Source organism: Dermacentor silvarum, chromosome 1, assembly GCF_013339745.2.
Source record: "Dermacentor silvarum isolate Dsil-2018 chromosome 1, BIME_Dsil_1.4, whole genome shotgun sequence".
Lineage (NCBI taxonomy): Eukaryota > Metazoa > Arthropoda > Arachnida > Ixodida > Ixodidae > Dermacentor > Dermacentor silvarum.
This window is the reverse complement of record NC_051154.1, coordinates 145,344,800-145,365,190: the sequence shown is the minus strand read 5'-3', so window position 1 is coordinate 145,365,190 and position 20,391 is coordinate 145,344,800. Positions and strand designations below refer to the sequence as shown.

The following is a 20,391-nucleotide window of genomic DNA, read 5'->3' as shown; positions in this document are numbered from 1 at the left end:
TTGGGAATGCAATGGGATACCGAAACTGATTACTTCAAGTTTTCTTCCAAATCTATAGCCGAATATTTAGCCTCAGCTCAGCCGGACACAAAACATACGCTTCTCAAGGCTGCTTCCCGAATTTTCGACCCTCTTGGTATTCTATCGCCTTTCACCGTCACTGCAAAGCTTTTGTTTCAACGCCTGTGGGTTTTAGGCCAGTCTTGGGATGACCAGTTACCAGAGGAGATCAAGATGCCACAGCATGGTGCGCAGACGTAATCCAGCTTGGGTTCATCAAGATTCCGCGCTGCGTGATAGATGGGCTACATGGAGCGGTGGAAAAGGCAGAGTTGCATATATTCGTCGACGACAGCCTGAAGGCTTATGGAGCATGTCCCTATTTGAGAACAGTTGATGACGGCGGAAATACACCTACATCACTAATAGTTACGAAGTCTCGAGTAGCACCTACCAAGATTTTAACACTGCCGAAGCTCGAGCTTATATGGCCGCGGTAGTAGGAGCAAGACTCTTAAAATACATCCGCTCATCGTGGGATTCAACGCATTTTCCCTGCGTCATGTGGACAGACTCAACGATCACACTGAGCTGGATCCGTGGTGACCGTAACAAGTTGGGTCAGTTTGTAAAACGCACTGAGTGAATAAAGTCGCAGCAATTGCTGACCCACTGCTATGGCGTTACTGCCCAGGAGAAGACAACCCGTCAGATTTATTGACTAGAGGCGTATCTTTAAAGGTTCTACGTACATGTCGCAGCTGGTGGAGGGGACCTGAATGGCTATCACAGCCAAGATCAACCTGGCTTACAGATTCAGACATGAGCACATCGATCTGCGAAGAGGCAGAGTGTGACACGCATCATGTACTTCTTCAAGCCCCGAGAATAGTGGACACCCTGATTGACTTAAGGAAGTTTGGCAACCTACAGAAGCTCCTTCGCGTCATCGCCTGGGTATTTCGATTTGTGGACCGATGTCGTCGTGTTCAAACGTCGCCCGGTGGAACTATTTCGACAGAGGAGCTAAACAAGGCTGAAATGTTCTGGATCTGCCGTGTCCACCTCAAAGAATTTACGAATGATATTGAACACTTTCGGCTTAGATAAACTGTCAAGAAACACTCCGTACTGCGCGATCTCCACCCTTACCTTGATCACAGTGGGCAGCTTCGACTTGGTGGCCGACTTGAAAGAATGAACGCTACGTATGACAAAAAGCACCCAGTTATTCTACCGCAAAGGCATCCCTTCACGGCCTTAGTTGTTACTGAGGCTCACTGTAGAGCTTTACATGGCGGAGCGGCAAGCACTATGATGCATATTCGATAGCGTTTCTGGGTTATACTTGCTCCACAACAAGTTAAACGGATCATCAATGCTTGCTTTCTCTGCAAAAAATACAACGTCAAACCTGTAAAGGTGCAATATGCACCAATGACTGAAGACAGGCTTCTCACATCACAGCCGTTTGAAGTTGTGGGATTACACTTTGCAGGCCCACTATATGTAAAGCAACATGGGACTGATGAAGTTAGATACAAAGGTTATATTCTGTTGTTCACATGTGCGACCAGGAGATCTGTACACCTTGAATTGACGAGTGGAATCTCTACAAGCTCCTTCTTGCTAGCGTTGCGTAGGTTTTTGGCTCGTAGAGGAGTGCCAGCAACACTTTACTCCGATAATGCTCTCGCATTTAAGAGAGCATCGCGAGACCTATGGGACATTTGGAACACCATGAAGAGCTCTCCATTTGCATCTTTGCTCCTGACGCATCGCATAGAATGGAAATTTATTATGCCAGGAGCGCCTTGGTGGGGAGGCTGGTGGGAGAGACTTGTCCGATCAGTCAGGTCATCCTTACGCAAAGTTCTAGGAAAGAGCAAGCTCATAAGCGAACAAACTGAGATCGTACTGCTGGAGGTAGAAGCGGTTATCAATTCAAGACCCCTAACCTATACGTATACGGACGCTATAGAGAGCCTTCTCTACTGTGTCCTGCTCATTTTCTGGTCGGGAGCTCATTTCTTGCCTCTCCAGAGTGAACCAACAGTGACGCCGAAGCTCGAAGTGCTCAGGCTACGCGATATGTGATCTCAGCAAGAAGTTTCGATACCGACAGAAGCTCGTGGACCACCTGTGGATCCGATGGATGAAAGAGTACCTCCTCGAGCTGCGGGCACTTCACCTCATCCCATCGCATCCTAGTAGCAGTCTACAAGTGGATGATGTAGTACTCATCGAGGAGCCTAACATGTCTAGAGGTATTTGGCCACTGGGACGAGTCGGGGACGTCTTCCCTGGTCAAGATGGAATAATCCGAGCCTGCCGTGTGAAAGCTCAAGATGGCAAGTTTATAAGAAGGCCAGTGCAGAAATTGTACAAGCTTGAATTGAACAACGCTACTGGGGGGCGGGAATATGTAGAAAAAGACGAATAAACGCGCGCAGGTGGGCACTGCGAAGAGAAGAAGTTGGAACGATGAGCTCTCTGTCTGGTTTCTTCGCGTATCGTTAGTTTTCTACACATGTGTCGCCGCCTGTCGGCAACTGCGAAAGCAGCCTCTCCGAGAGGGTCGTCGCGTGTTGTTGCCTAATTCTTTGGAATACGCGACAACCCTCCCGGAACGGCTGCTTTCCACACCTGCCGACAGGCAGTGACACAACTTTATGCTAACGCTGCCTTGGCAGCAGTTGGCTTCCCCATAGACGAAGGCAACTTCGCATTACTTCCTTAAAAACCAGGCAATTAACTGTGCCAAGTGTGACATTAAACAGTCCGGACTATAAAATAGAATCTTTCTGCAGAATTTCAGTAAGAACAAAGAAGCGGTAAGCGCAAAATTAGCTTTCTACGACTTAAAGAGAAAAACGCAAGTCCCCGTATAAGAAATCAATGATCGCCATTGTGCTGAGAAATTCCCTCAAGGTCATTTCTTTTCGCATGTAATTTTTTCGTCTACTATCGACATGACATCACATTCGCAGTTAGTGACCAAGAATCTTTAATAGAAACTTGATTGGAATGGAAAAGATATTAAGGAGGGGTAGTCGGAGCCTCTCAGTCCAGGGCCCCACTGGCCTCTGCCGCCTGCTGACCTGGCTAATTAAAGACTTTTGTCTTGCCAGGTCGGAGCGGGCCAGCTGTGCCTCCCACTGCTCCATTGTGTCACTGGTATTTGGTCTATGAGGGTGCTTAGCGCACTCCCAGGTTACATGTATTAGGGTAGGTATGCCACCAAGAGACGTCATTTTGCTTACTACGCGGTAATTCTATTTTATTTAACGATTCAATACAGCTGACCACTCTAGCAGAGAGCGGCTTTTCAGCGTAAGCGGCAAAATCTTCAAAAAGAGAGCAGGCTGTCTAACACGACATTTAAAAAAGAAAACAGCTCTTTCCGAAGTCAAGCAAATGTTTTGGGCAATTCGGGTTTTCACTCTTTGACAAAATAAAGCGCCTCAGTTTTCCATGTTTTCTTCGTGCAATGTCTTGTATTTTGAAAGTATCTCGAAAGCAACACAATACTTTTCTGAGTATCTTATACTCTACTATGATACTTTTGGAATTTGGATATTTAGTACTCTATACTGAGTAAACTATTGGCGTAGTATTTAGCATCCTATTTTAGCGATTTTCCTTCAGAATCGTGTACATGTCTGGTTCGCAACTAAACGAAACCTCACATGCACTTATAAAGAAGTCGGCCTTGAAGTAATTTTCTTCACTGCTAGCAATATCCACTATATATGCCAACGAAATTAACATTTTAATTGTATGTTTAGAGGTGGCAGCATAACATTTCCTTCTCAAAGAAAGAATCTTAAGCGTTAACGCTTTAGGAAAGGCGTAATTTCACGTGGACCAATACGTGAAAGGTAAAGACCTGATCTGAGTTTCAAACCATTAAATATCCTTGATTTTTTAGTGAGATAAATAAAGTGCCAAGCGATGTTTTCGTCAACAGGTTTACTCTGTTTATCGTGCGTCAGCCCCCTGGTATGTTCCAATTCGCATTTCCGCTGTGATCGTCCTTAGAACAACGATATTGTGTTCCCTTTCGTACTGGTGTCCATATAGCACGATTGAATAAAGCCAGAGAATGCAAGTGCAAGAGTGTATTACATCATAGTTCAAGGGGAAGATGGCTTAACTTCTTCGACCCGACTTGAGCTCTCGCAGTGGGTGCACCAGAAAGCTGTCAAAGTCCGCGAGCTGCCTGGCGTTGCAGGTAGGCATTTCGCAGGTCTTTGCGCAGGTTCTTGCCGGTGTCAGACTTCGGGATGGTCGACACAAATTCCACGCCTCCATGGAGGTGCTTTTGCGGGGCGGTATTCGCTGCAACAGAAAAGATGCCCGGTGGCAGAATCTTTAAACTCAGGACGTTTGTGAAGAACGTGTAAACGGGACAGCTGCGCATTTGCATATTTCTACAAGTCTTGCAATCTGCAGACATTCGTAAGAAACTGTGAACTGTCAAGCGTGAATGGTGAGAAGTGGTGACACGTAAGGAAAAGAACTATATGTCAAGAGATGGACTTGCGCGCTCCCTTCTCACTCGTTAGTGACACGAAAGCCAAAGTAACTAGCCTGTCTTTTCGAGCGTAAAAGAAGCCCGCGAATACGCGCTAAGTGCCTCGAGTGGCCAGTCGCGCGGCAATTTCGCGTGTATTCGCGGGCTTTTTTCACGCTCGCAAAAGCACTTTTATGTAGCACGTATTGAGCAACAGAAAGCTGTATCGGGAGTTTCTCATGTTGCGCTGCAATTTCTTCATTGACACTTTTCCTTTAATTGTAATAATTGAGAAATGGAATAGTTGATTAATTGAGTATAACCATACTACGCGACGGCAAACAACATTACCTTGGTTCTGTCCAGCTACATAGCATTTGCATATTTTTCAATTTTGGCCCAAGTGAAACACACGCACACACGATACGCTTGACGAAGTTTCAGTGCTGTGACAAGGTAAACAAGAAAGCTCCCATTCAGTGCTTCCCGGCTGGTAGCCACGCCTACGCGTTATAGGTGTGTGCGAATATTCCAAAATTTCAAAAATGAATTGAGTAGTGTTTGGTTTGCTATTTGATTCGTACTCAGACTGAGGGTTTCATATTCGAAAGTTTATTGGACAGGATAGCACTGTGCTGGATAACTGCGGTTGTTGGAGGCGTCAGACAGGAAGACGTAGGCAAGTGCCGCCTGTAAATGGACGCTTCGTTGGACAGACGTCCAAACTTCGACAAATACGGTTCAGATACAATTCATGTTTTTTTTTAAATATCTTTTTTTTTCGTGTCAGTTCATATAAGTACCAACGATATCAGTACACTTCTGCAATCATTGTGTTCGTGGCTTTTTTGTGTGTTAATATGCCCCTCATCCTCGATAATCTTTGCCGTGCTGCGCTAATAGTGGTTTTTGACACAAGTGCGATCCTGGCTGGTAGCCTACATGGATCAACGTAGGGGTGCTCATGTGCTCTTTCTGGAACCAAGCAAATCACAGTGTAGTTCTCGAGATAAATACTTGTTCACAGGACTGGGTGAGTTTATTGAAGTTTAAGGCTTAAGCATATATATATATATATATATATATATATGTCTTATACAGGGTGATTTATTTTAGCTGCACCAAATTTTTAGTGGCAGATAGCACAATTATAATCCTTGATCTAAACTTCTCGATGAGGCGGCCATTACTTCCCCGAGAAATCAAAACGCCTAATTGAATAATAACATAATTACGCTAATTACCTTTTTAATTAATTATTTTACGGCACATCTTTTAACCTACGAATTATAGCCGCTGAGTTCATAATGCGTATCCACTTGGAACGAATTCTCAGGACTGAACCAGTTTCGAGATATTAATTTTCAAAGTGTACGACGAAATGCATGGGCGTTCCAGTTAACACATCTACCCCAACCAGCACGGAAACTTACACCCACCCTTTCGCCAAAGTGTGAGGAAGAAGAGAATGGGCGCACACTTTAATATATGCGCACTATATACGCACAATAAGTGAAGGTACTACACCGATAGCGCACGAATGGTCGAAGCTGAATGTTTCGTAACGGTCCACAAGAGTAAGCGAGTTATTAGCGATAATATGCATTTGTTACAAGGTATTACAATGTGCAGAACAGCTACATTTCAAGCCTTGTGCCCAGCAAGAACAAATCTAGCGGAACAGCACACCCACGAGCGATTAGGCAGAAAATGATCAGATAGCGACCGCACCGAGGAACGTTACTGAGTCAGAAACGTGACAAGCCGCTGCTTCAAAATCTTTGCCAAATAAAGAACGAAGACCAAAACACCATAATCCTGATTCAATTCATGAGCGGAAAGTTTGGATAGCTTCGAATACATATTTAGCCCCGCTTTTAGAGCAAGCATTATATACGCTGCTCGCGCCGTTTGGACATAGCTTAATCAGCTCCGAAAGCGCTTTTGCATGTTCTTTGAAACCGCGGCCAAAGCTTCGTGTCGTCCACCCACTCACCGTCTACGATATCTCCCAAAACAGAGGTTTGCTAAGCCGCACCGGCGTCATACACATCCATTGTAAACGCGGAGGCAACGGAGGCAGTTGAAGCAAGCAATGGACGCGTCACCACGTGATCAAACATGGCAGCGACCACGGGATCGCCGCGAAAAGAGTCAACATGCCAGAGACGAAAGGAAACTGACGGGCTTGATTTTTGTTCATCATGACCATATATAGCGCCAACAGACACTGAAGCGAAGGAAGTCATCGGGGAAATTAGCTGTCAGTTGAAATTTAAATGTAGAAAATAACTAAGAAATGGGAAATGGAAGTAGACGAAAAAATAAGTTGCCGCCCGTGGGAGCCGAACCCACAACCTCTGCATTACGCGTACGTTGCACTATCAATCAGTCCATTAAATTAGGTATTTATGGTTACTAGATCTAGCCCTGGAAGTGTTAGCCAGCGCCACTCCGAGCCGTAGTGGGCGGATGTGGAACATATTCATTTTTTTATGCGATGGCGTCAGGTAACACGTGAACTTAAGAAAGCAGGCACATGGCGAAAAGCCCTCGTATGCCACCGAATGACATCAAGGCTGTCAGACTAATTGAACCCTCGCTATGAATGAACGAGAGAAGAAGGGAATCCGAGGTGCTTCTCGTGTATATATATATATATATATATATATATATATATATATATATATATATATATATATATATATATATATATATGAGTGGTGGCACTGGCTAACACTCCCAGAGTTAATTCTATTTGTAAGACATAAATACCCCCGAAAGTGGATGGGAAAACGGCGCCGCGGTAGCTCAATGGTGAGAGCATCGCACGCGTAATGCGACGACTTGGGTTCGTTCCCCACCTGCGGCCAGTTGTTTTTTCATCCATTTTCATTTTCATTAATTTATCGTTTCTTTAATTCAATTAGTAAGTACAAGTAATTTCCCCTATGTTGTCCTTGGTGTCATTGTTATATATATATATATATATATATATATATATATATATAGGAAATCAGAAGCACAACTTCGCGGTTATCTTAGGTTTATTATTTACCCAACAGTTTCGGTCGGTGGACCGACCTTTTTCAAGGTCGGTCCACCGACCGAAACTGTTGGGTAAATAATGAACCTAAGATAACCGCGAAGTTGTGCTTCTGATTTTCCTAAATACGCGTGGCCCATTGAAAAATCCAGTTACTACTATATATATATATATATATATATATATATTAGGATAAGGTGTGTTAGGTTAGGTTAAATAGATGCGCTGTGTATGGGGAACTTGCTGTGTGCGATCATGTATGCAGGTGTCGTCATCGCTACTGGTATACCATGTGCTTCTTGCTAATTAACGTAGTCATGCTTTTTCCAGGAAAGTGCTTGAGGAATGGAGAGCCGATAGGCCTTATTGACGATTGAAGATAGCACAGCAAGAGCGCGCACTCTTAGTTAAAACGTTGCGTCAGTTACTAACCAAAAGTTAGTAGTAATTGCTTGTAGCAATGTTAACCAAGGTTCTAGTAAGGGCAGCTAGTAAACGGTGCCGGTAGTTGCATGTGCTACCTAAAGGAGGCGGTCCATACTACTATCACAGGGAACTAGTTTAGGAACCATAGATAGTAAGGGCACCCGTACAGTGGCATTTGCTGCCCAATTGAGTTAGTGGGGTCCGTTTTGTTGACATATGCGCTGCTTCCATTGCTCAGTAATAATTAGGCCACTTCAGTTCTAAATGTGTATTATAAACAAGTATGCGAAGAAAACGACCGCAGTGCCACATAGTTTAGCGAGATATATAACGCCATCAAATATAACTGCGGAAGAAAGAACCAGGTAAAAGATAGCATAATTAATTGAAACAATTTTTTTTGTGAACAGGAACCTTGTTATATACAACTTCGGCTAAAAGAAATACTCAAAATTTTGCGTTTGAACTTCACTAAATAGTTTAACGAGTCCAGGTGAGAATACGAATCCAGAAGCGATCCAGAACGAGCAGATGTGCCACCGCCGCCGCGCCGCCATGGCTGTCTCAAACTGCGATCTTTTCGTTCTTCACTTTATGATCTCTTAAAGGCCCTCTATGGCGTTTTCCCACCGGGCACGTATTAGCAAGGGGCTTTACGATATGCTCACGAACACTACTCTCTACTAACGTCTTAACCCCCCCCCCCCCCACACACACACACACACACTTTTTTTTTTTTTTCACAAACCCAATTTTTTTTTTTTCCAAACTACACTTCGCTCTCCTAGAGTGCCTGGATGTCTCTCTCGCGGCGCCGCTCCGTGCGGACCTCGCCCAAGAACGCTACGTTCTCTAAGAGTTAATGTATGTGGCTCCCTTTAGGGAAAAGGGGTCCTATACAATAACGCTATGCTATCCAAACTTGCCGCGTCCCCTACCGGCGCAGCGCGGCAGAATTTGCCCACCGCAGGCGAAAGGTGGCTGATTGAGGTAAAGAATGCGTCGCAATCAAAGCTAGACTGACGAAGACAAACAAGCCAAATTGGCTCATATTTGCCTGAACGTCCACTAGCTTCTCACCAGAGACGAGGGCTCGTAGCTCGGCTGCGGTGGCCTCGCTGGGCGCGTATCCAGCGTTCAGCACCACGAAAGCCCTGGCCGCCTCGCCGAACTCAGAGTGAGGGACGCCCGCCACGGCTGCCTCCTTGACGGCCTCGTGCTGCGTCAGCACTTCCTCGATCTCGGAAGGGGCCACCTGCCGGTCCATGCACTTGAACATATCCTTGATGCGGTCCACCACGTAGAACTCGCCGGACTCGTTGTAGTAGCCGATGTCGCCTGTCCGCGCACATATGCATGCATGAGGCCAAGCTTCTATAGCTCATTTTTCCTGTTCTGGGTGGCATGCTTGTAGGCGCTCATGCGCGAGGGTACTTACCTATCTGTTTTGCCTAGCACGCCACCGAGCACGGAATCGTTCTCGTGTAAATAAATTACAGTTACAGTCACAGGCGCACACATGCAAGGGCCGAAGCAAATTACTCCACACACCCTAGCACACAAATCGAACTATTTCGCGTATTCAGCGTGACTGTTAGTGCGGTAACATTTCAATACGCAACTCTGGCGACTTTAGCGACTGTTGAGTTGCTCGAGGGAACGAAATCAAGACACATAATCAAGAGTACTACATGATCACTCTGGTTGAGAGGGAGACAAAAGCGAATACAAGTGTTGGGATTGTCGGAACATTCTCAATGAGAGGTGAATTGAAGCAAAAGGCGCGATGTTATTTTTTGATATTATTCAATGAATGTAAGAAAATATTGACGCCTGTTGGAGATGCCGGCTACTGCACTGCTCCGATGTGGGATGAAATCACTCGGCGAAAAAAGACACAACAGTAATTATACAAAAAAAAAAGAACAGTTGGCGGAGTTCGTGTCACCAGTTTCCATGCTATCGCATTCACAAAACTGAGTTCCGACACAGCTGCTGCATCAGAGCACAAATTAAGTTAAACCACTGTAAAAAAATAAAATAAAAAATCCGACAGATCCCACGCCATGTGGGAATCGATGTTATACGAAGGAGTGTGTGGGGAGGGGAGCCTACCAAGTTAACGAAACGACCATGAGATCACCAAGACGTAGGCGGCTGTTTCATGACCTGCATGATGCATGTCATGACAGTGATGTCATGGCCTATCATTTATGCTCGTCATACAATCTTGTCATACTATGCCAATTTTGGTACATACCAAGTTAACGAAACGACCATGAGAGCACCAAGACGTAGGCGGCTGTTTCATGACCTGCATGATGCATGTCATGACAGTGATGTCATGGCCTATCATTTATGCTTGTCATACAATCTTGTCATACTATGCCAATTTTGGTACATACCAAGTTAACGAAACGACCATGAGAGCACCAAGACGTACGCGGCTAAATAGATAGATACTCTCAAAGTGGCAAATGTTCGCCAGGAAATGCTTGGCACTTAAAAGTAGCTGCGTGGGGACTAAAATTCCAGAGATGCGTTCGTGCATATTAACTGTTAATTATCGGGTTTTACGTGCCAAAACCACGATTTGATTATGAGGCACGCCGTAGTGGGGGACTACAGAAATTTGGACCACCTGGGGTTCTTTAACGCGCACTTAAATCTAACATATTAATTGTGTACGTGGTGATATGGCAAAGCAATGCGTGGAACATGGGCACAGCTATTCGGCGAGATCTGCAATTGTTTCACAGAGCATGAATAAAAAGTACGCGATGAAAAAATATAACTGTTCTTTTTTTATTTAGTAGTTTTACGTGCCAAACCACGATATTATTATGAGGCACGGCGTATAGTAGAGAACTCCGTATTAATTTTGACCACCTGTGGTTGTTTAACGTGCACCCAATGCACGGTACACGGGCGTTTCGTCCACGTAGGAAAGTGGCCGCCGTGGCCGGGATTTGATCCCGCGCCCTCGGGCTTAGTAGCACAACAAGAAATAGAACTGTTCAATCGTAGCAAACAGAATGCAATGCATCAGAATGGCGCAGTTGGGACGCCATTACTCAAAATGAGTTGTGAAAGGGGTCCCTAATCACAAAGAACACAACAGATTGACTTGTTGCGTAATTTTTTTGCTGTTTAATCGTAGTTCTATTACTTGTAAGTACTACTATGATTTGCTACGTGTATTACTATACTATGCTACATGTTCTCAATTTGCTTTCTGACATTTTTTTACCATTCTGGTTAATGCAGACACTTCAAAATGTGTTTAGCTGCCATGTCTTGAGGTGCATTTACGTTTTTAAATCACCATTTACGATTTGACAGAGCCATTGTGATGGCCCTTGAAAGCGACCTATTCCTTGTATGCCCATACTCTGATGAAGTCCATACCATGACCCAAACGTTAGGAAGTAAAAGTTGATTTTTCGCATATGTAACACAATATATATATATATATATATATATATATATATATATATATATATTACGCCCATAAAAGCATGTTGGCTTTTATGGTTGTGATTAACAAAAATCGAGCGCCTCTGTTTCCCTTCTCCTCGTTTATTCATAGCGAGGGTATCGAATCTGGCCGCGTTGATACCATTTATAGGTAGCATACGAGGGTTTATTAACCGCGTGCCTAAAATTAAATAATTGACTTTTGACTGGCTGCAGTAAGCAGGCACGTTTGTGTTGAAAAGTTAGAGGCAATCTTGTTTCTACGGAGTTCCACTTGGCAGAATTCTTCTAGCGTATCCTGTACTTTGAGATATCGAACTGCGAAGTATAATTGCCGTTCGCATGATTACGCATGCAAGACAGTGAGGACCGGCGCAATGATCCTCCCTTATGACACTTTGCCTTTTGCGTACGGCGTTTAGTCTACCAACGGGGAGGAGGCATAGCCAAAAGTGATAACTGCCCCCTTTTCACTCTCGGCTGGCGTAATCGCAAAGCGCAGAAGTCGGAACCGTTATCAAAACACGGAACCGCGCAGCCTGTAACGATGGTAGCTTCTGTTATACCGAGATAACGGAGGAACCTTGCGCTGATCGTCACTGTCTTGCATGCGTAATCATGCGAACGGCAATTAAACTTCGCAGTTCGATAGCTCAAATCACGGATAAACTAGAGTTGTGCCAAGTGGAACTCTGTAGAAACACGACTGCCTCTAACTTCCTGCATGCTTCCTGCAACCAGTCAAAAGTTAATTATTTAATTTTTGTTAATTGCACTGCTAACAGCAATAATTATCATCTCACTTTGTGTCCCCCTCGCCACATAACCCTACTGTAGAGGTGGTCTTCCCGTACGTCTCAGCGCGTAATAAAAAAGAAAAAAAAATAACCTGTCAACCTCACTTTAATCACCCTGCATATATATTTTAATGTTCGCTATTTCAGTTTATTTCAATTTTGGTGCAGGCATTGCAATTGAGAAATGAAAACCTGTGAGTGGCCAGGGTATTTCACTAATGAAACCTCAGACTAGTGTCAATTTCGATGCGCGCTCTTCACGAAGCTGGTGGTGAAGAACATTAGAGTTCTACTTAGCATTTTTCCACGAAGTCCTTTTTGGGCGCTGTGGCGCAAAGCTACATGAAGCACCAACCTATTTAGTCACTGATATTGGGGTCGAGCATCTCAAAACTGGCGCTACTGGCAGAATTACCAATAAGTGGACGTGACTTGTGCATGCACTGGTTTTATTTTCGCAATTGCAATATCTGCTAGGTTACTGTATAACAATTTATTTTTGTGAAACTCGCTAATTAAGAAGCGTATTTGTGATTGTCGCACAATTCCTGATGTCTGCCACCGCTATAAACTTATTCAAAGAAAAATTACCCCTTTATCCTTATGCTCGTGGCAGTCTTCGTCCAAACATCTCGCAAATGTCTGTTCAATACACTACAGCTGACTGTCAATCTCCGCGGAAGTCATTGTATCCCAAAACTGTGTGCGTCCGAAACACGCTGTACAAATAGGTGATATTCGCTTACTACCACGTACCAGTCCGTAGAAAGCCATCTTCGTCATAAAGATTGGCTGTGGCCTCGCGGTTGTTCATGTAGCCACTGACGCAGGCAGGACTTTTTATTCGTATTTCTCCTGTTTGCTTGGGACCCAGTTTCTCGCCTGTGTTGACATCAACGACCTGTACGAAGGATGAACAATTTGCAACAACCTGGCCGTTCCATGAAAAGAAAAGCAAGAGGCCAAAAGATAGCCCGGCAAAAATAGAGGCTAGTTCTGCTGCAAAGAGGAAGCGAGGTTGGTGGAAATAAACACAGCAAGGCGCGCCTATATAGCTACCAAACCGGAGTATCGGGAAAGGAACAGGATCGGGTGAAGCGGGCGAAGATTAGTAAAAGATTGTTGCCCATAAATGACACAGATGAAGAAACAGAAGTACTACACATTATTATTATTATTATTATTATTATTATTATTATTATTATTATTATTATTATTATTATTATTATTATTATTATTATTATGCTGTGTTTGTTGTTGTTTGAGAAGTTCTTCAGCATTTAGTTTTTTTTCATATGCAAGAGCATTAAAGAGCCACCTCCGTTATTTGAGTAACTTGCCCGCCAAGCTACAAGAGGGCCACTTACTTTCATCTTCGTCATGACCGTCGGCGTGCCAACAGTCTCATGATTCTTTTGCTTGTGCGATATCGTTCCAGCTCCAAAGCTCTCGGACATGCTGTACGCTGAAAACGAGGAGACATGGTAGTTTTTGTAACAGCGCTATGGAACTAGCCTTACGTCTATCTTTCGTGTGATCTCAAGCAAATCGTTTGCACAACCTTAATATTAGCTAAGCTTCTGCATAACCTTCTTTTTAAATCGCAAGCCAAATACAGTAACCTATGGAATGCAGCCGATGCGGAGCACAGGCTCCGGAGCAGCTGGCGTTTGCAAATCAGCTCGCTTTTTGCTTGTCACTGCTAGAACTTGATATGTTGCAGCTTCAGTAGTCGTTAAGATTTATCGGGACTATCGAAGCATGCCGTCCCGATAAGTGTTAAATAGAACCCCAATCCAATATGCGAAATATTTTCAGAGCGTATATGTCTCCAAAGTCGTGCCCGGCACGAGATTGCCATCGAATGGCTTTGCATACTTGATGCCTTCAACTTTGCATTACAGCATGCCCACAAAATGGTAGCTTACAAACTTAATTAGTGAATTTTAGTGAATTACGTACTTGATTAGTGATTTCCACCCAGGAGCATAAAACAAGCAGTATTCGTATAACTTACATAGACTACTGCACGTGAGTGGCGACATCGCCATCACTCATAAATGCAAGTAATTAAACAGTTACTTCGTGAGCCGTTAAGGCCCGTTTATAGTCCGACGTTATCGGCGCGCGGGCCAGCGTCGTTTGCAGCCAGTCACGCTACGCCGGTTGCGGTGCGCCCGCCGAGATGCCATCCCCTCTATAGTTAAAGTTCAAGGGGCTTTATCTATACTTCAACGCGAGCGCCATCTGCAGCTATCTTTGGAGCATACGCAGAACGATCTCCTCCGCGCGCGCCAATTTGAACGGCCGTGTGCGACCGCCTGCGGAGCGGCGTGGGGGCTTTCTTCTTATCGCGCGATGCATTGTGGGTTGACGGCGCCGTCGCCTTCGACGCGCGAATGGGTCAGGACCCATTTCGGCGCCGTGCCCATCGGGGCACGTCGGAAGCCGCCGGTTACGTTGGCTGCGCATGTGGGTTCGCCAACGTGACGTAGCGGCGCGCGCGCGCGCGCGTTACGTCGGACTATAAACGGCCCGTCAGTGCTGCCTACTCGAAATAGAAACTATAATGCTCAGACACATATCATTCACGTCTATTTCTCACGTCGTTAAAGACATCTCCTCCGTAGAGATAACTGACGTCTGCAGGTTTTTCCAACAAGTAAAAACAAAAACAAAAAAGAACGGCAAACTTGTGCGACCTTGCAGAATGGCAGCCCAATTTTCAGTGAAGCTGTTTCTATCGAGCAATTGCATTACGAATTTCAGGAGCTTGTAATTAAACCCCACACTTTGCAACATTGCCCGCATATGACACCTGTTTTCACTGCCTCCCGCATATAACGCTTTATAGCACTCAATTGCTTTTTGCTTCTTTGAGTTCCTCTTTAGAGCTGTTTTATCATGTTGCCGCAACAACTCGCCCGCCTCTTCTTACAAAGCTTTGCTTAAGAAATTTCTAGCCAATGCTGTACTTAACCCATGTACTTAATTTTAACTTCAGATGATCATCTACCATATAATGTTCCCCCATCCGCTAAATTTGTTTCGGCGGCTTATAGTGCTCCCAGGACGGCGGGCTAAATTCTAAGCTGTAATTGAACGACACACTTTGAATTTTGCCTACACATGACCCATAACCTCTCCCCGCCATGCACGGATTAAGTTGACTGGTTTAGTTCAGCGAGGACACCACACACGTGTCACATAAAGCATGAAAATAGGGAGAAAACATGGTTCACTGCATCTTAAATATTTTAAATATCGTATCATTCTTTCTCAAGACATTCTTCATTTTCATTGCACATCTCATTAGTCATTGCCATAATTTTAGTACATGTATAATTTACGCACTTTATAGCGACTATTTTTAGGCCCCTTTACAGCCACGTCTCATCTACTTCTCAGAATTCACCGCTCCACTGCAAACTCACAAACACTGGCATGGCGCTCTTGGGCCATATCTGGCATTGCGCCACTATACAACACACATTCATTCATTCAGAAAACATGGTTGAGTATTATTTGCAAAGCTCCTGCATAATCCAGAAGCTTTAACGTTTCACCACACATTGCACATACCATCCCCTTTATTTTCCCCAACTGTGAACATCGCGTTAAGTTCGATGGGGATATTGGGAAACATAGCATATAACAGCCGTAAAATTTTCATTTACAGTATTTCATTTGCGGGAAAATCCGGTAATTACCCATTTTTTGCGCACCGAACGAGTTTTATCAAAATCGGGTTAAATCCAATTTCTCCCCGAAGTTCGCCCTAGTAAAGAAGGGATCGCCAAACACGTACGCCCCTATTTGTTGTTTTTCTTTGCGTGGTTAAAAAAATATAAGCAATATCTGCCAACGAGAATCTGTATAACTAAGTTCATCTCATGACTAGCGAACAGCTCGTTTTGCCATTAAGCCCGTGAGTGATTTCGCTTGTTTACATACGTTTGTGTCCAAGAAGCAGCCTTTGCGTGTGTTAAAGGGGCCCTGAACCACCCCTCGGGCTTGGTGAAATAACATAGCTCGCGGGTAGCATACGCTGCTGTGATCATCTCAGCCAAGTTTTGCTGTCGTACGTGGTGCGAGGAGCTCGCAAGCGGAGCGCGACGTCGCTTTTCTCTCAAACGCTCTCCTTTCAACAGAAGCCATGATCCTCACTCTCTTCTGTGTGCTTTATTACGTAATAAAACACATTTGCTGCTGTTGGTGGCTGCGGTCGGCTACGCCGCGGCCGCCGCGGGGTTCTGCCACGAGTCCATTGGCTGCTCGTTGTAGGCGACTGCGTTTAGCTTACGTTTAGCGCGTCGTAGGCACCAAAATCGGAAGTCCCGGCATCCAAAATGAAACTTAAACTGCGCGCGACGGTGACATTTCGAAGGCGGAGCGTTGTGGCGCCGCCCCACTCCGCCGTATAGCCTTCGCAGTGCAAGGCATTGAAGAGAAACGGGAACACAGCGAAGGCCGTGTTTGATCGCCAATAACTCCGCTTCTGCTGAACGCATTGAAGTACTTTTTGCGGCAAAGTATTTCTGAAATAGCCTATGTTCACTTCAAATGTATTTCTACACTTCGATGAAAAAGTGGTTCAGGGCCCCTTTAATCGTTGTTGAAAGTTACTATAGGAAAGTCATAACTTTTGGCGGCCAGAGAGAGCAAAATCCTGATTTCTCCTCGATTTTTCTTTTAGAAAATAACATCCACAACACCCTATTTTACCCCTTCCATTAAAAAAATCAATCCCGATAACGAAGGACCCTGTATACGCATAACGCATTCGAGCACTGGATGAAGAAATTGTTCACAAAGGCCGTAATTTGTGCATGCACTTTTAACTCTGCATGCGCGTTTCGCTACAATCGCTCCTCCCTTTTTCAATAAATTCGTCGCGGTGGGCTAAATTCTGCGCCGTTTGTAAACGATGCTTTTAAGGTTCCGGAGTGCTTGCATACGTAATTTACTGGACAGCACGCAATTAGGGACCTACGCACTCTCAACATTCACTACACATTCCCCTCCCCCTATTTTCACCAAATACAAAACCACCTCCTTGTAAAGTTCGCCGAGGCCACCGGGGAAACCTATAATGTCTCGTGGAACGCATAAAAATAGCCAGAAAACGAGTATTAAGTAATTACTTCTAGTGATTGCAATTAGGCCAGAAACGCTAAACTTTGTCACACATTACGTCTAATGTGACCCCCATTTTCCCTGAATGTGAACTTGTTGTCAAATACAATTATCCTTGGAAAAAGCGCATAAGACCGACTGACGCTTTCAAGCACTTGCTTAAGTAATTTCGTAATTTAACAACACAAATTTAACTTCGCATGCTGTTTGGCCGTAACGTTCCCTCACTTCTCACCGGTGATACAGTTTTCTCGGGACAGCAGGCTAAATTCTGCGCCGTTCATAAAACAACCCTATAACATTCCGGAGCGCGTGGTTGCGTAATTTGCTATAAATGCCTGTAATTAGCCCACAAGCTTTGTACTTCGCCTACACATTACCAACAACGTTCCCCTTAATTTAAAAAAATTAAGCAAGGTGCCGGCGGGGACAAAATAATACCTGTGAGCGCATGCCAGACTGCTTTCTTGCGCCCTTTAAGGACGCAAGTGCCTTCTGTCGAGGCATTGCTTTGCGCATGCGCGACCTTTAACGCTTGCGCCCCTCATGCTACGCCCATTTCTTACCAGCGTGCTGTCGGTATCGCGATGATTGCAGAAGATTACGCTAGGGAGAGCGCTGTCCTTTTCGGCCGGCGGGGTGTGCAGTGCGCTGTCATACGTCACAACGACCGAAAAAGAATATACGCTCTCCCAAATCTGTCTTACAGTCTGCATGCAACGGTCTGCATCATCGCATGCAGCCTAGCTTCGGTTACGATTCTTCCAATCAATGGTTGAGCGTTTGAATAGTTGTGTCACGAATTGCTGATTTAAAGTTTACTCCATCGGAACACTTAAGGACGTAGCGAATCAATCCCCCGAAAGCGAGTGCGAGCTTTCGCTTGCATTTTTATGAACTTAGCTCGTCACCTAATCGGAATAGATGCAAATGTAGGATTATCGACACTTCCCTTCCAGACGGATTACCGGAATTCAAAGACCATGCCCCACTGGATGCTTCTTTACATGCTGTAAATTGTAAAGTGCCGTCTAGGAAGCGTTCTCAAGATTTGTTTCCAAAGGGTTCGATAAGAGCTGAGACAGAAACAAACGAAATGTTTCGAGGAGATCATGGCGACATGAGCCGAGCTGGGCTCCCCTAAGCTGAAATTCTCTCTCATGCTCTCGACCAATGCCCACAAGCGACATACCTGCCTTGCCTTCTCCCATATAGGTTCTGGGAGACCACGTCACATTTACGTAAACGCGCGCCGCTCTTCTTTTCATTCTAACTCTCTTCATTTCTTGCTGCTAGGCGCATTACCCGTTGCGGTTTTGCGGGCTCTGTGTTTCACTGCCGAATACCCGTGTTCGCGTTGCGGCTGGCAATTTATGCGGAGCAGCATGTCTTGGTCTCTGGCATCACGGTAAGAGCGACCTGCGATGTGGTACGCTATACAAGGGACGTACTCTTTTCTGGCGAGGACAGTGGCTGCTCAAAGAAATCGGGTGCGCAGGCCTTTTCTTGAACTTTCAGGCGTTCTAGTGGCGTTCATTAACATCCATTCCGCAGACGCGATCGTCACTGCATGAAGTACGCTCCGAAATTTTTTTGCTCACAGTGGGCAAACATGGTCAGGGGCCGTTAAAGAAAACGTATTTTTCCAAAGTGATTAAAAACAGGTAATATACACGCGGCGTATCCCGATAAATATGTCCAGGCCTCCTAACTACATTTTAGGCCTCCTTACGGCTGACTTGGAAACGATGTGCTCCCTTGTAAATTCTCGTCTGTTTATATATATTGTTTATGGAGCAGTGGGGCATGGTGTGTCCACGAACAACGAAGACGATTTAGCTAGGAAAGCGCGCGGCTGGTTCCTTTAATTTTTATTACTTATTTATTTCTAAACTAATATATCTTAAATTTCGATCAGAATACCACCCGGTTCATGGCCTATCCTCCATAGTGGGTTGTGCCATTGATTGAGGCATCATCATCATCATAATGATGATGATGTGTGGTGTTTTATGGCGCAAGGGCCAGTTATGGCCAAAGAGCGCCAAGACGATGGTAATGATTTGTTAGTAGTATATGAATAGTCAATTATATGAACATTAGATGTGGCATGGCTGTAAAGGGGCCAGTCGCTGTAAAGTGCGTAAAAATCTATACGTAATAAGATTATGGCAATGACTAATGATGTGTACTATAGACATGAACAATACATTGCAAAAGAATGATATGACTTACAAAAAATACTACAGATGCAAGAATTGGCCAGAAGCACAAGTGCCTAAACAGAGCCCTTCAGACACAAGAGCCTGGAGGCAAGTGCTATAAAAAAAACCATCACAGCAACATCCTCTAGAGAGAGGATGCGCTATGAACTTATTGGGCGAATAACATGTAGCACATCTTTCAAGAATGCGAGGACTGCTTTGGTCTTAAAGAGCGGTTCTTTACCAAGAAACATGGCGGGATGTAGAGGGACACAATAGCGATATGCTAGAGGAAAGTGTTTCTTTCTTTCCCTTTCGGCTTCCCGACACTCCAGGAGGACGTGGAGGACGGTGAGCCTCTCGCCACATCTACCACAGGTTGGAGGGTCATCACCATTCAATAGAAAATTGTGAGTACCATATGTGTGTCCTATTCTGAGACGACAGAATAGGACATCAGTTCGTCGTGTTTTAGTTGTACAGGGCCAGAACCCTAACTGTGGCTTAATCAAGTGGAGCTTATTGTTTGCTTCGGCGTCCCACAAGCGTTGCCAGTGGCTTCGCAGTTTCTTTCGCAAGAAAGGTTTCAAATCTGTTGCGGGAGCAGCAGCTGTAGGGTTAATAGCGGGTGATGTGACTGATGTGGTCATTTGGTCGGCAAGAACATTGCCCTCGATGCCTCTATGCCCAGGCACCCAGCATATAATGACATGCTGGTTAGTTGCGTATGCTCTACAAAGAACAGAATAGAGCTCAATGAGAACAGGGTTTTTCTGTTTACAGGGTGAC

The 20,391-nt window shown here is 44.8% G+C and overlaps 1 protein-coding gene across 1 annotated transcript in view; it reads right to left on the bottom strand.

The window, feature by feature from the left end:
* Positions 1 to 3,161: 3,161 nt before the first annotated feature.
* The window catches only part of LOC119436198 (uncharacterized), a 74,721-nt gene continuing 57,491 nt past the window's right edge, over positions 3,162 to 20,391 (bottom strand). The window contains exons 7-10 of the mRNA XM_037702977.2: positions 13,630 to 13,727; positions 13,019 to 13,163; positions 9,069 to 9,326; positions 3,162 to 4,341 (exon numbers count right to left, since the gene is read on the bottom strand). Of these exons, the coding sequence (XP_037558905.1) occupies positions 4,205 to 4,341; positions 9,069 to 9,326; positions 13,019 to 13,163; positions 13,630 to 13,727 (638 nt within the window). The 3' untranslated portion in view covers positions 3,162 to 4,204. The remainder of the gene's footprint in view (positions 4,342 to 9,068; positions 9,327 to 13,018; positions 13,164 to 13,629; positions 13,728 to 20,391) is intronic.